Source organism: Chenopodium quinoa, unplaced genomic scaffold, assembly GCF_001683475.1.
Source record: "Chenopodium quinoa cultivar QQ74 unplaced genomic scaffold, ASM168347v1, whole genome shotgun sequence".
Taxonomy (NCBI): Eukaryota; Viridiplantae; Streptophyta; class Magnoliopsida; order Caryophyllales; family Amaranthaceae; genus Chenopodium; species Chenopodium quinoa.
In genome coordinates this window covers 543,183-556,882 of record NW_018745566.1, presented here as the reverse complement: position 1 = coordinate 556,882, position 13,700 = coordinate 543,183, and the positions used below count along the sequence as shown (strand labels likewise).

Sequence of the window (13,700 nt, the reverse complement as noted above, 5' to 3'; positions counted from 1 at the left end):
AATAATACACTTGTTCGAAGGATACCATTCCTTTCAAATGCAAGCTTTAAATTTTTGTACAAAGAGTGGTTATAACAATGAACACATTTATTAACATTTCTCATTGATATATCCGTATAACTCGGAAAGTAATCCTGTTAATAAGACAAATAAAAACTTTAATTTTTTAAATCACACATTTCCCTTCATCTTCTCCTTCTCATTGTCTCTCTCCTCCCTATTGATGTGTAAGATCATTTCACAATATTAAATATTATTAATCATTAATTTGATAAACCTTTGGATGAAGAAAAACTTATACGATTTTTTATCCCTAATAATCTCCAAATTTACATATTGAAAAGGTTTGCAGGCCTCTTGCTATAATCAATATTTCAATGACATAGGAGATAAAATATTCATATCCTTACAAAATAACCTTTTTATTATGGAGTTTTTCTTTATAGTAAAGGAAAAATTAAAGTCTAATGTTATTAACTTATTTGTTAAATTTCAGGTGGAAGAGACTAAGTAATTTTTTTAATCACCAAAAGAAGTGCGGCTTCAGCAAGTAAATATCATTAAAGGTTGAAGAAAAATGGAATCTCCGCCGAAAACACCACCTAGTAGTGGACGTTTATCCTCGGGATCTTCTTTGATGGATAATCTTTTGGGTCTATTGAGAGTGAAAGTAATTAGAGGGATAAATCTTGCGGTTAGAGATGTTCGAACAAGCGATCCTTATGTTGTTATCAAGATGGGAAAACAGGTCAATCTTTCTTCTTATTAATTATCTATCTCCCCTCTTGTTTTAAGTATGTGCATTCAATCATACAAATCTTAATTTTTCAAAATGTATTTTAATATCATTCAATCATCTTGAGTATTGAATTAGATAAAATTATGATAATTAAAAGATGTGTTTGCAATATTCCTATATCACCGATTTACCTCTAGTTACTTCAAGGTAATTGTGCCCGACAGATGTTATAATAATAAAAAACTATTATGTAACATTATGTTAATGTTTAAATAATTGGGGAAGGATAGTTCGAAAAAAAAAATATATATATATATATAAAGAGAAGAGTGACATTTTATAAAATTCTTTACACATACAATCTATGAATTTAGAAGCTAATTAGAAAAAGTAATTGAAATTGGCTTATTTGCTAACTAACCCGATTGTTTTTCAAGCATGTAAATTACTTAAATAAACAACATTTGACCAATCTTCTTACCAAATTTGTTAACCTTTTTAATCATTTTCAATTTATAGAATCAAATTTTTCTTAAAAATATTTTTATACACATTGGTCAAAAAATTTTTTTAATTGTATTTAATACACACAATGTAACTTAATAAGACAATAATCAACATCTAAAATTTACTTATTATGACATACATTTCTAACACCTATTTTTAAACGGATATATCTTAGTTTTCTAATACACCTCCTTATTCTTAGTTGACACGTTTTGACTTTAGCATTATTCACAAACTCGTCTTTGGTCGTGTTTTGGGTTTTATATGTAAAGAAAAAAATAATCACGTGGGATCTTGTTAGATTCGTCATGATATATGTTTTCAAAATATCAACTTTTCATAATTTTTTCTTAGCGGTAATTAAAGATATTAATGATTGAATTTGTGCATTGGCAAACGCGACTAAAGCAACGTGTCAACTAAAAAGAAACCGAGCAAGTATCAAATAACATCATTAACGAGACAAATATATAATTAAAGATTTTATAAAACTGTATAAGATCACTCCATTAAGCATTATGCTTACACTAATCATAAATGAATAATAAAAGTTAAAAGAAGCATATACAAAATCCTAATGCTTAGCTTATATAAAGATGTTTACATGTATCACAAAATTGCAACATGAAGCTCGTACAAATTAATCTATATATCTAGCTATTACTTACGCATATGTCCCCTACTATTTTACTAGAATTGGTAACTTTTTGGGGAATGAGAGGAGAAATATATAATAGAAAAATCAATAAATTTAGTGCGGGTCTTTTTCGACGCAACACAAAACGACCGTTACACTTATATATATAACGTCTTTGGCTTTTAATTTCATTATTTACCTATTTGTCTCCATAATTATTTTATTTTATATGATTATATCAATGAATTTTTATTTTTTATTAAGAATTATTAATTTGGCCTATTATTGATAGTTGAGTTGATGATACATTGATAACATAAATTTATACTTCATAATAGATTTTGGATATCATAAATAGTTCTTCATTTCAAGTAGTCTAACTCATTTAAGCTTAAACTTTCTCAAAGAGATAAATTATACAAATTATAAATGCAAATACGTAAATCATAAACAATGCACCAAAGTGTAATTAACTAGGGTGAGTATAATAGGGTACCCTGTTAAAATTCCTGAAATCGGAATCAAAACCTGTTGCAACAGGTTTCTCAAATTGGGAAATGGGAACCGGAACCGGAACCTGTTGAATATTTCTGGAAATTAGGAACCGGAAACGAAACCTATAGGTTCCGGTCCGATTCAAGGTACCCTGTCTTGTAATATATATAATATATTTTTTGCAGATTTTCATTTAAAAACTAGATGGTTACCAATTTATAATGTTTACAACTCTCAAATAAAACAAATTGATAGTTATTGTTGAAATTTTTTGATACATATATGTATAATTATAATTTTGATATTTTTTAATTAAAAAATAGTATAAAATTGGTGTAAAATTTGAGCTTAACTGATATTTTTATCAGGTTACAGGGTATCCTACAGGTTCCGGTTCCAAAAAATTGAGAACCTGAACCGAAACCTGTTACAACAGGTTCCCCATTTTGCTATCTGAAACTGGGACCTCTTGTACAGATTTTGGTTCCGTAACCAGCTATTCCTAATAGATTCCGATTCTGGATCAGGGTACCTGATTTTTTGCTAACCACTAATTAATTATGATGATAAGCTGAGATTGAGTGTCAGCCTAAAGATATGGACAATAGGGTCAACTGCCAAGAGCTCAAATATATTGCAACATACATTACAATTTCGTATGATAACATAAAAATAATATTCCCTATGACCAATTCCTCCTCTAAATTTCAAAATTTTTGTGTGGGGTTACTTTTGATGTTTGATGCTCAAAAGTTTGATGAATTTTCTCTTTCATTGTGGATGCGATATTGGTGGTGATGATAGAGACTTGCTTTGGTATTGTGATTCTTGAAAGATGGTTGCTTTCCAGACGAGTATCATCTTCTCGATTTCAAATCTCGCCCCGCCCATTATCTCTCTCTATACCTCCACTAGAAAATGCTTCTTCAATTCCAATACGATGGGAAGGAAAAAGACTAATATCAACGACTAGAGAGGGAAAGTCAGCGAGAAGGGACGACTGAATATATGGGTGGTGGTGGCTGACGCAAAAGAGAAAAAATGATCCATGGTTGACGCAAAAGACACGGACATGGGTACGATACGGACACGGCAAAATGACAATTCTAAAATAGGGGATACGGGTACGGCAAATAACAAGACAAATAATATATCAAAAAAACGAGATTTTGACAACCTATTCAACAAAACACTAAATAATTAACCTTAAAACAAGTCATTTACCATAGCTAAATAATATTCTCCTAATTCACATACAATAATGAGTTATGAAATGTGTTTTGAAGGCTAAAACAACTCTTATCTTTTTCTCTCATACTTTACCTTAACTTTCTAATTAAAAAAGTTAAAAAGATGAGGTGACATATCAAAATGCAAACCGGATCGTATCATAGTAGGATACGATTTGTCTCAAAGTGTCTAAATATGTTAAAAAACCGGATGCAGTTTTTATGTGTGTCCGTCGTGTGTCGAACGAGTGTCAGTGTCCGACACGGTGTCGGACACGGACACGGCTGTTAGACGAAGTGTCCGTACATCCTAGGCTATGACAGAGGAGAGAAAAAGGGGTCAGGGAGTGGAGAGAATATTCTATTGTGGGGGAGTTAAAAGTAGAGTGTGAGGGTAATATTGACAATTTATCATAAAAAAAAGTTCCCTAAAATAGATACATGTCAATTATAAAAAGAAATTTTCAAAAAAGGAATACGTGTTATCTAAATTGAAATGGAGGAAGTAATAAAAAAAATGATTCTCAAACTATCCCTGTTTAATTTACATGACTATTATCTACAATTTTGTACACTACACTTATTATCTTCTTAATTATAGTGTGTGATGATGGTAATAATGATAGGTCAAATCCTTGAGTTAAAAGAACATAATTTTGTTGCATAATTGACAAAAGTATGCTTGCACATAAATACTATGGAGTACATTTTTTGAAACAGATCAATTCATTAATAAAAAGTCATCCACATCTGATCTACAAATGAAATCTAAATTAACAAATATATAAAATTGAATCAAATTAGGGTTTCCTACATCAAAGCTACGATCGTTGAAAAGATCTTGCATTGTGGTACATCTCTCGCACACATCGCTGGAATATACAGCCTTTTTGGAGAGACGGCCTAACGATTTGTTATAGCTATAAGGATAATTTTGATCTGATTCGCTTGAACGCATTTGAAAACTTGACAACCATTGCGATCCCGAACAAATCTTTACCAATGAACTGACAATAGGGCAAAAGATGATTACCGTTTTTATAAACCCTAACACACAAACAAACCCTAAACATAAACAAACAACTAAACTAACATAAACTAACGACTCCACCACAGGGAGACACTCCACCATAGGGAGACGGACGAATATCTACACTACTCGTGTAGATTTATTGAAATCTAAATTGCAAAACTAAAGAAAATTAAGGGAAAAGAGTCGCAAATAGTCTAATTTTCGAAGATATTAGACTATTTCCGGCCTAAACGGCTAAGATTTTGGAGAAATCCTAGAAGAGAGGAAGAGAGAAGAAAAGAGGAAAGGCGAGAGAATTTTTTTACTTTAATCTTTTTTATTACTACGGAGTATATTCATTTCATATTATATGCAACATTTACTAAAAACCAATGCTACACATTACCACAAATGTTTTCTTTCATTTTTAAGCTGTCATGTCTCTCCTTATTACATGCATCTATATCTTTCTCTCTCCATTTAACACTCACTAACAAATTTTGCCTATGAATTTGTGTTAAGGCCTTTGTTGCACATAAAATGAAACAGAGGTAGTATAAAATAATCATTCGGTATGTGCAATTAATAGTTTAAAAAATTTAATCTCTTGCTTAAATTACATTGTATAATATTATGTACTAGGGAAAGTTTTGTGTAAAACATTAAAATAGTTTAACTCTATAACAATTCTATAATTTAAATTTGGATTTCTTTTCTTTAATTTAATTTTATTTTACAAAAATATTTCAGAAATTGAAGACTCGTGTCATTAAGAAAGATGTGAACCCTGAATGGAATGAAGATCTCACCCTTTCCGTTTCAGATCCCAGTTTACCTATTCAGCTGGTAAGATAGCTCCTCATTTGTTATCACAAAGCCGAGCATACGATGTTTTTTTACCATTTGAAAAATTATCGAGTAAGTTTTGTTACAATATAATTACTATAAGAAAACTAATTCAACAAATAGTTGAAGAAAGTTGAAAGATATCAGAAAATTATACTGAAATTATAATTATTGTCTCAAATTAAGTTAGTAAAGATCATCTCATAATAGCAATGTTATTGTGAGAGTGAGGGATAACTCAATTGGTTAGAGCTTCCCTCCGATTCCAGGGGATTTCGAGATTGATTCTAATCACCTGCCCTTTTGGCTTTCTAAACACCAAAAAAATAGTAATATTGTCACTCTTATCTTTTTGCTATTAATTTATCTAGCTTGTTTCGTTCTTGTTTTAATTTTAAATTTGTAAAGGATAAATTTAATAATTAAGACAAACTCTCATTTTCTTCAAATTCTATTGGGAAACCATAAAAGGTAGAGCTCTTACTATTGATATCATGAACAATAATAAAAGTGTTTCTATAAAAAAGTTTAAAATTAATTTGTGTACAATTTTTTTTATCTTAGCACTTAAATTAACTTTATCATCGTTTCATATTATTGTGCTCCCAGACTGTTTACGACCATGACATGTTTAGTAAAGATGATAAAATGGGGGAAGCAGAATTTGACATCAAGCCCTTCATAGATGCCTTGAAGATGAACTTAGATAATCTACCAAGTGGAACTTTAATATCAAGAGTTCAACCTTGTAGACAAAATTGTTTAGCCGAAGAAAGTCATATTATTTGGACAGATTCAAGGGTCATTCAAAACTTTTGCTTGAGATTAAAAAATGTTGAGTGCGGGGAAGTGGAACTTCAATTGCAATGGATCGATCTCCCAGGTTGCAAAGGAATATAAGAATTTTTGCTACACAAAGCATTGATGGATCAATCAGATTTGATATGATATGTATGTTATAATGCACATAAATCACCCCCACCCAAAGTATGATAGACTCATATCCTTATAAAACTCAATTATTTTATCTAAATAAATTAATATTTACCTTTTTCGAAGAATGTCATTCTTTTCGATTTTGATAAACCATTGAACATTGATGTAAAAATTAATCAACTACACACACTATGTGGGTCACGTAAATTGTTCCACAATATTATTTTTCTCTACTATTTATAAGAATAACAGTAGATTATTTAGTTAAACCTTAGCCCTCACAGTAGTCATATGTCTCTAATTCCTACTTTAATAAGTTACACATATGATAGGCTAAACAAAAATAAGGAAATACCTAATATTAATCTCCTTCAACTTTTAAGACACATGGCAATAATACTAGAAAAATATCTTGAAAGTGTTTTTTCTTCAAAGAATTGTGACTATCTTTTTATATATACTAGTTAAGCCATCATGCGCAACGCGCGCTGTTTTGGGGTTTTTGGAGTCCCTCAGGAGTGTTACAATTTCAAGAATAGGTGCCGACTGTCTGTACCTGTAAAACCACGGAAACTCCGGTTGGGTGGAGTTCCGCTTCCAACAATCAAGTTAGTATGTGTACGGACGGAGTTGAAAGTGCAGAATGTAAAGAGTTTTTCTCGGTTCCGAGAGAGAGTATCTGCAATTAATATTGCTTTGGTTTGTGAGAATATTTCTGAATGTGCAATAAATGGGGATCTCTCCCTATTTATAAGGTTTGAGGATCAACTCCCCTTTCATGACTTGGACTGCCACGTGTCGTCAAAGGATTGGTTCTTTCAAAACCTCTCTGAGGCTGACACGTGTCAGCATGCAATTGGTCCATGTGGAACGGGGTATTTTTTACCCTAAACAGTTGCCCCTCACAAGTGTGACGTGGCTTGCCACGTGGCACCTGTGACAGGTGTCAACATCTGAGAAGGCGACGATTCGCCTCCTTCTCTCTCTTTTTTTTTTTTTTTTGGAGGCGACGGTTCGCCTTCTGGGGGATTTCTTCGATAAGTAGAAGTCCACCCCCCTCATCTTCCTCATTTTACACTTTGAGAAATATTCTGAAAGAGAGGAAAAAGAGCTTTGAGACTGGCTGCCATTTCTTTCATAACCGCCTACCCCTTCTTCACTCAAACGGCTACCACCTGGGTACCCATTACTCAAAACTTATTAGCACCGTCTGAGCATACTTTAATTGCTTCCCTCTACTTTCAATACACCCATATCCGGTTAACCGTGTGGGGTATCATCAAGCAAGACTTCAGAGAAACGCCTAGGCTCTTCAACAATTTTTGAGTGCTTTCAAAGGGGGTACATCTGGGCAACTATCTGGGTATCTAGCAAGCAATTGATAGATTTCCGGCTGCTGATTCAGCTAGTCAACCTTCTCCACTTTCAAAGCTTTTTCATGGTACCGTCTCTACCCTTTGCAACTCTTTTGAGCTTTTCACGTTGTACGCTTTGTAAAGAATAATGGACTCACCCAAAACACACACAACACGGCCTAGGACAGTTGCCAGCTGGTCTCCTGATACGGCTGAGTCTAGGACTGGGGATGCCGTCTCAGGGTGTTTGGACCACCCTTTCTCTTCCACGAACCCGACCGTCTCTGTGCATGTGCAGGAGAAGATGACTCGGATGAAGCGGACGACTGTTGACCCCGAATACAGATCAAACGGCTCAGCAGAAGCGCCGGCTGATATAGAATATGTTGACCCTTCGGGTGCACCCAGCACACCCAGTGACAATATTTTGGAGGAGTCTGAGGACGTAGGCGGTGATGAGACCGTCCAACAATCGGACTCTGAAGAGTCAACATCCTTAGAACCGGATGCCTTCCAGGAGGATGAGGAGGCGTACAAATGGCCCTCCATCAATAACCCTACTGAAGCGAGCATGTCTGCCAGGGACATCGCTACCCTGAATGCCACCTTCCCCGCCTTTATTAAGAAGTGCCCGGTTGGGGATAGGTGGGAAGTACTAGTACCGCCTGCAGAGGCAACCGTCATCTAAGATGACGACATTGATCACGCCGATAACTATTTCGGCTGTTATGAGGCGGCATTTAAAGCCGACCTCCGGTTCCCTCTTCACAACGCCATCAGAGCTATATTGAGAGGCTATGATTTGGGCGTCTGACAGTTAACACCCAATTTTTGGGTGAACATTGTAGGATATGTTGCCGCCTGCAAGATGCAGAACGTAATGCCTAGCTGGGAGGCGTTTGCACATATGCACTACCTTAGCTGTGCCGAGGCGGGTGGCGGGCGTGGTATACTTTGACCACTCACCCGGAATATATGATGATGCTTAACAAGCCGTCAAAATGGAGCAATTGGAAAAGAAAATTTTAATTAGTCTCCTCTCCTTCCCTCCGCCTAAACCGCCAGCTCCGGCACTATAATAAGGATCCGGCTCTTCTAGGGAAGAAGTGCGCTCTTCCTCGCATCCCGGAGGAGGCATATACATAAGTAGTAGAGGCAGGGCTGTTTGAGAAAACAACCATGCCCCTAGATGACGGGTCTAAGATTATTATACCCAAGAATTGGGTACCCCATCCGGACTGGCTTAGGGATGAGGCTTTCCTCTCTGCCTGCTGCCTTAGCACCTTTTTCAGCAGACGTATGTAGAGAAGTTAACCAGCTTTTTTTTCTGTTGTCTATAATATTCTAAGTTGTATTTGACTGATTTTCTTTTTGCTGGAAAAAGGACTAAAAATGGTGCCGCCTAAGAAGACACCGGCTAAGTCTGCTGCCCAGATCCGAAAGGATCAATTAGAAAAGAGAAGGGCCCAAATGGCGGCCAAGGACGATGGGGTAAGCTCCGGCTGAGTCCTTTTTACCGTCTGTATAGTTTCGATGTCAACTCAAATATTAACCGGTTGTGCTCTGTTTCTTTTTCAGGCGGAGAGCAAGAATGTTTCTCGCTCCATTGCAAAAATGCTGAAAAGACCTCGGGCTAAACACATGACCGGCTGACCTTGAGGCGAGGGAGCCTGAAACACCCTCGAGCCGGCAGCCTGCTGCAGCAACCGGCTCCAATGCGGCTGGGGGTAGGGTGACCCCTCGGCTTGAAAATGAAGGTATGGCTTTCACCTTTGATCCCCCCTGGCCGCTTAGGCCTATACGAGTCAAGTCCCAAGCTACTCAATCAGGGGATTCCTCCGACAACCGGAAGAATATAGGTACCGCCTATGCTCATTACTTAACAAATGACTCTGTTTGTGCAGATGCCTCTTCCCGTTAGCCTGACCTCTAACAATATGCAAAGAGGATGCTGAGGACCCTCACACGATCCGAGGAGGAGGCGGTGCCGGGTGTGCAGCAGGTCAACATTGACCGCCTCAACACCCTGCTTGCTAAGGTAATTTGTCGGTTGGGGTATTGAAGGCAAATTGGCTCTCCACCGCCTGGCATTTAGAATGTGTTTTTACCTCTTTGTCGGTTTGTACAATAATTGAGAGACTAACTCTTTTCCAGCTGATTTTGCAGGTGATGCTGAGGGTAGACGGCCTCAAGTTTCCCTTGAGGAAGAAGCAGGAGGAGGTAAGGGACGCTAATAGGCGGGCGACTGATCTCATTGATGTTACTCAGTACAACACATTAATGTATGAAATTAAAATTAAAAGCCGGGAGATGAAATAGGAGGAGCTTATCAAGGAGCTCACTGTGGTTGTGGAGACGGCCAACAAGAAGGCGGCTGACTTTGAGCTGCAGGTGAAGAACCTCCAGTCCGATGTCAAGGAACTAGGGGATGCTGATAAAGAGAACACCTAGCTGAGAGCAGACGTCTCCCGGCTGAAGAACGAGTTGGCCAAGACGCAGGCCAACAACAAGGCTAAACTGGTAGCCGAGCAGGACCGGCTGGTCGCTGAAAACGAGCAGGACTGCGAGGCTCGTATGAAGATGGCCTGGTCTCTCATCCACCCGGACTTCGAATGGGAGTTCTTTGAGCTGAGGTACAAGTACGCCACCAAGGTGTACGATGCTCAGGCTCTTGGCCTTGAGAAGCCGGCTCCCTTCGAAGAATGGGCTGGCATTGAAGAGGAAGATCAGGAGGAGAAGCAAGCGGAAGAACGAGCGCTGGTTGAGGCTAATCAAGACCAACCTCAGCAAACTCAAGATGCTCCTCCATCCGGCCAAGGCCAGACGTCTCAACCTCCCCAGCAACAGTGAACCTTGTTTTTTATTTCAAGCCTGCGTGCCGAGTATTTCATATGTATTCTCTTTCCTCCCCGAACGTAGTTCCGGCTGACAATTACTCGATTATTTTTTAATAGAATTTGCCGATTGAGTTAGTTTTGCCTATATTTGCCTTTGATATATTTTGCTTCAATTTTTGCAATTTTCTCAATTTTCTGGTATGCACAAATATTTTTGCAAGTAACCCAACACATGCGGTTTACCGGGTGCATTGGCCTTATCTTCCCCTGGACGGTTGTTTACTTGGTAATTGCCCATCCCTAGGCAGGCTGCCGTCCAATCAGGCATCCGGACGAATAGACAGACGGTCATTGGCCGCTTTTAGAGAAATTTCTCAAATTATTTTCTAAGTTGGATTAGCAAACGGTTTCGGCTAGGGGCCAACCTAGATTACTCTATTAACCGAATGTGGTTTAGCCCTTAGGGTAATCAGTCTTCGCCATTTGTTTAATAACATGCGACCATTAGCCGTGTGTAGGTGTCATAACCATGTTATGTTTTAGCTACTGAGGCTTTAGCCATGCTAAATTTTGATTTGTAACTGGCTGTAGTGCCTTTGGGCAAAGACCGGTTATATATGACCATGATATCGGTTACCGTTTGTGTTGCTTTGAAGCAATGACCGGTTGTATCTAGGTCTCAATTGATTATTCAAACGGCCATGAGTTATCTTTAACCTAGACGGACGGTTAAAGCCGCTTGAATTATGATTTATGGAACAATGTACCACCCAAATGGGAGATCCTCTCTTTGACGAATTCACCCAAATGGGCGTCACAGGTTGCCTGCTCATGTTGGAGCAGGCGGTTTGAAGGTTATCCGGCCATTGGCCTGGTAAATAGCTGCTAAGTTTGGGACTTAGCCTATATCTACTCAAGTTAGAGCAGACGTCTTCCCGGTTGTGCATTGCACAGACGGAACTTTGTACAAGAAACCATAATTAAACCATCTTTTCATTAACATACTCTATTTACAAAGATTTACAAGTCTTTAGAAGTAGTACTTTTTCAAGTTGTCTACATTCCAAGTTCTGGCTAACTGCCTACCGTCTGGAGCTTTAAAGCAGTAGGTGCCTCCTCTAACTTCTTCAAAAATCCGATAGGGGCCTTCCCATTTAGGGTTCAGCTTTCCTTACTCATTGGCCCTACCGGTTACCTCCATTTTTCGTAACACAAAGTCCACCACTTTTAAGGGCTGTTTGTGCACTCTTCTGTGTAGGCTCTCGTCATTCTCAGACGGTAAATCTCATGACGCAAGGAAGCATTGCCCCTGCGTTCCGGGAGTGAATCCAATGCTAGTCGCATGGCCTCCCAATTAACCTCTTCATCATAGAGCATGATTTAAAGTGTTGACTCGTAATGTTCAATAGGCAGATGGCTTCAATGCCATATGTCATGAGAAACGGGGTTTCACCGGTTGCCCCTTTTTTGGTTGTTCTAATGGCCCATACTACATGAGGCAACTCATCTTCCCATAGACCGCCAGCCCTTTCAATTTTCTTTTTAATGTCGTCTGAGATGAGCTTGTTGAAGGCTTCAACTTGGCCGTTTGCTTGGGGACGACCGACTGATGCAAAACAATGTGACATCCCTTGATCTCCCAACCAACTCTTGAGGGTAGGCATCTCAAATTGAGGGCCATTGTCAAAGACCATAGACATAGGTACCCTAAACCGGGTGATAACGTTCCTCCAAATGAAGGAGATGACATCCTTTGTCTTTATGCCCTTGACCGCCTCTACCTCTACCCATTTGGTGAAGTAATCAACGGAAACTAGAATGTACCTCCATCCGCTTGTAGTAGGCGTATACGGACCTAGAATGTCCATGCCCCATTTGGCAAATGGCACTGGGCTGTAGATAGCCGTTAAATCAGTAGCCGGATGGTGGATGAGTTTGCCGAATTTTTGACATTTATCACACTTCTTCTCCATTTCCATGGCATCTGCCTCAAGAGTGGGCCAAAAGTAGCCTTGTCGCCTAGCCCGTTTTGCTAAAGTTTTGTTGCCTATATGTGATGCACAAAAGCCCGAGTGCAGATCCTCTAGAACTTCTTTCTCCCTTTCCGGGGTGACACATTTCAGCAGTGGCTGGAGGTAACCCTTCTTGAAAAGTTCTCCATTATGGATCTCAAAACTTGCGGCCCACTTCTTCAATGCATCCGCTTCTGAATGGGCATCCGACAAAGTGTCGTCTACCAGATAGGTCCGGATGCCATCCATCCAAGTTAAGCTTCGGTCAAGAATTCCAATGGGACCATGTTCAATACTTCTCTTCTCCATGACTTCCCAAAAGACTGACCTAGGCATATCATAGGAGGCGGATGATGCCAGTTTACAGAGGGCATCCACCTGATTGTTGTTTGACCTGGGCACCTGACTTAGATGAAATTTGTCAAGTGTCTCGGCCTCGTCTTTGACTGACTGAAGATATTTGATCATAGCCAGATGGGTGGCCTCGTAGTCCCCATGGTATTGGCTAACGATCAATTGAGAGTCAGAGTATGCGTCAACCTTTCTTGCTCCCGCTAACTTACACATGCGGATACCGGCTAACAGGGCCTCATATTCCGCCTCATTATTTGAGGCTTGGAACTTGAACCGCAGTGCATATTCATATTTGTCCCCTTCCGGAGACTAGCATATTACCCCTACACCACAACCGTTCATAGTAGAGCTCCCATCTACATACACTTTCCAAACCTGATTAAGATTTTCCGGCTGGGCCGGCCTCGTCATTTTGACAATGAAGTCGGCAAACGCTTGACCCTTCACTGCCTTTCTAGGTTTGAAAGTGATTTCAAGGCTTTGCATTTCAATAGCCCACTTGAGCATCCTACCAGATGACTCCAAAGTTGTCATTGGCTACTTGAGGGGTTGATCTGTGTAGACCACCACCAGATCAGCCAAGAAGTAGGGTTTCAACTTCTTCATTGCCATGAAAAGGGCAAGGGCAAGGCCAAATTTTTCAACCAAAGGATACGGTAGTTTAGCATTTCGAAGAATATGGCTAATGAAATAGACCGGGAGCTGAATGTCGTCTCTCTCAGCTAGGAGAACGGCACTGAG

At 38.7% G+C, this 13,700-nt stretch overlaps 1 protein-coding gene across 1 annotated transcript; it reads left to right on the top strand.

The window, feature by feature from the left end:
• Window positions 1-502: 502 nt before the first annotated feature.
• On the top strand, window positions 503-6,507 carry LOC110716232 (protein C2-DOMAIN ABA-RELATED 4-like). Its single transcript, XM_021894847.1, has 3 exons — window positions 503-748; window positions 5,370-5,465; window positions 6,075-6,507. The coding sequence occupies exons 1-3, from the start codon at window positions 578-580 to the stop codon at window positions 6,363-6,365; spliced, it is 558 nt and encodes a 185-aa protein (XP_021750539.1). The 5' UTR covers window positions 503-577; the 3' UTR covers window positions 6,366-6,507.
• The last annotated feature ends 7,193 nt before the right edge of the window (window positions 6,508-13,700 follow it).

Excerpts from the sequence above, each read along its gene's own strand:
- LOC110716232 (XM_021894847.1), top strand. The coding sequence starts at position 578 with ATGGAATCTCCGCCGAAAACACCACCTAGTAGTGGACGTTTATCCTCG. Across the intron at positions 749-5,369 it reads TTATCAAGATGGGAAAACAG|AAATTGAAGACTCGTGTCAT; the intron begins GTCAATCTTTCT and ends AAAATATTTCAG. Across the intron at positions 5,466-6,074 it reads CCAGTTTACCTATTCAGCTG|ACTGTTTACGACCATGACAT; the intron begins GTAAGATAGCTC and ends TTGTGCTCCCAG.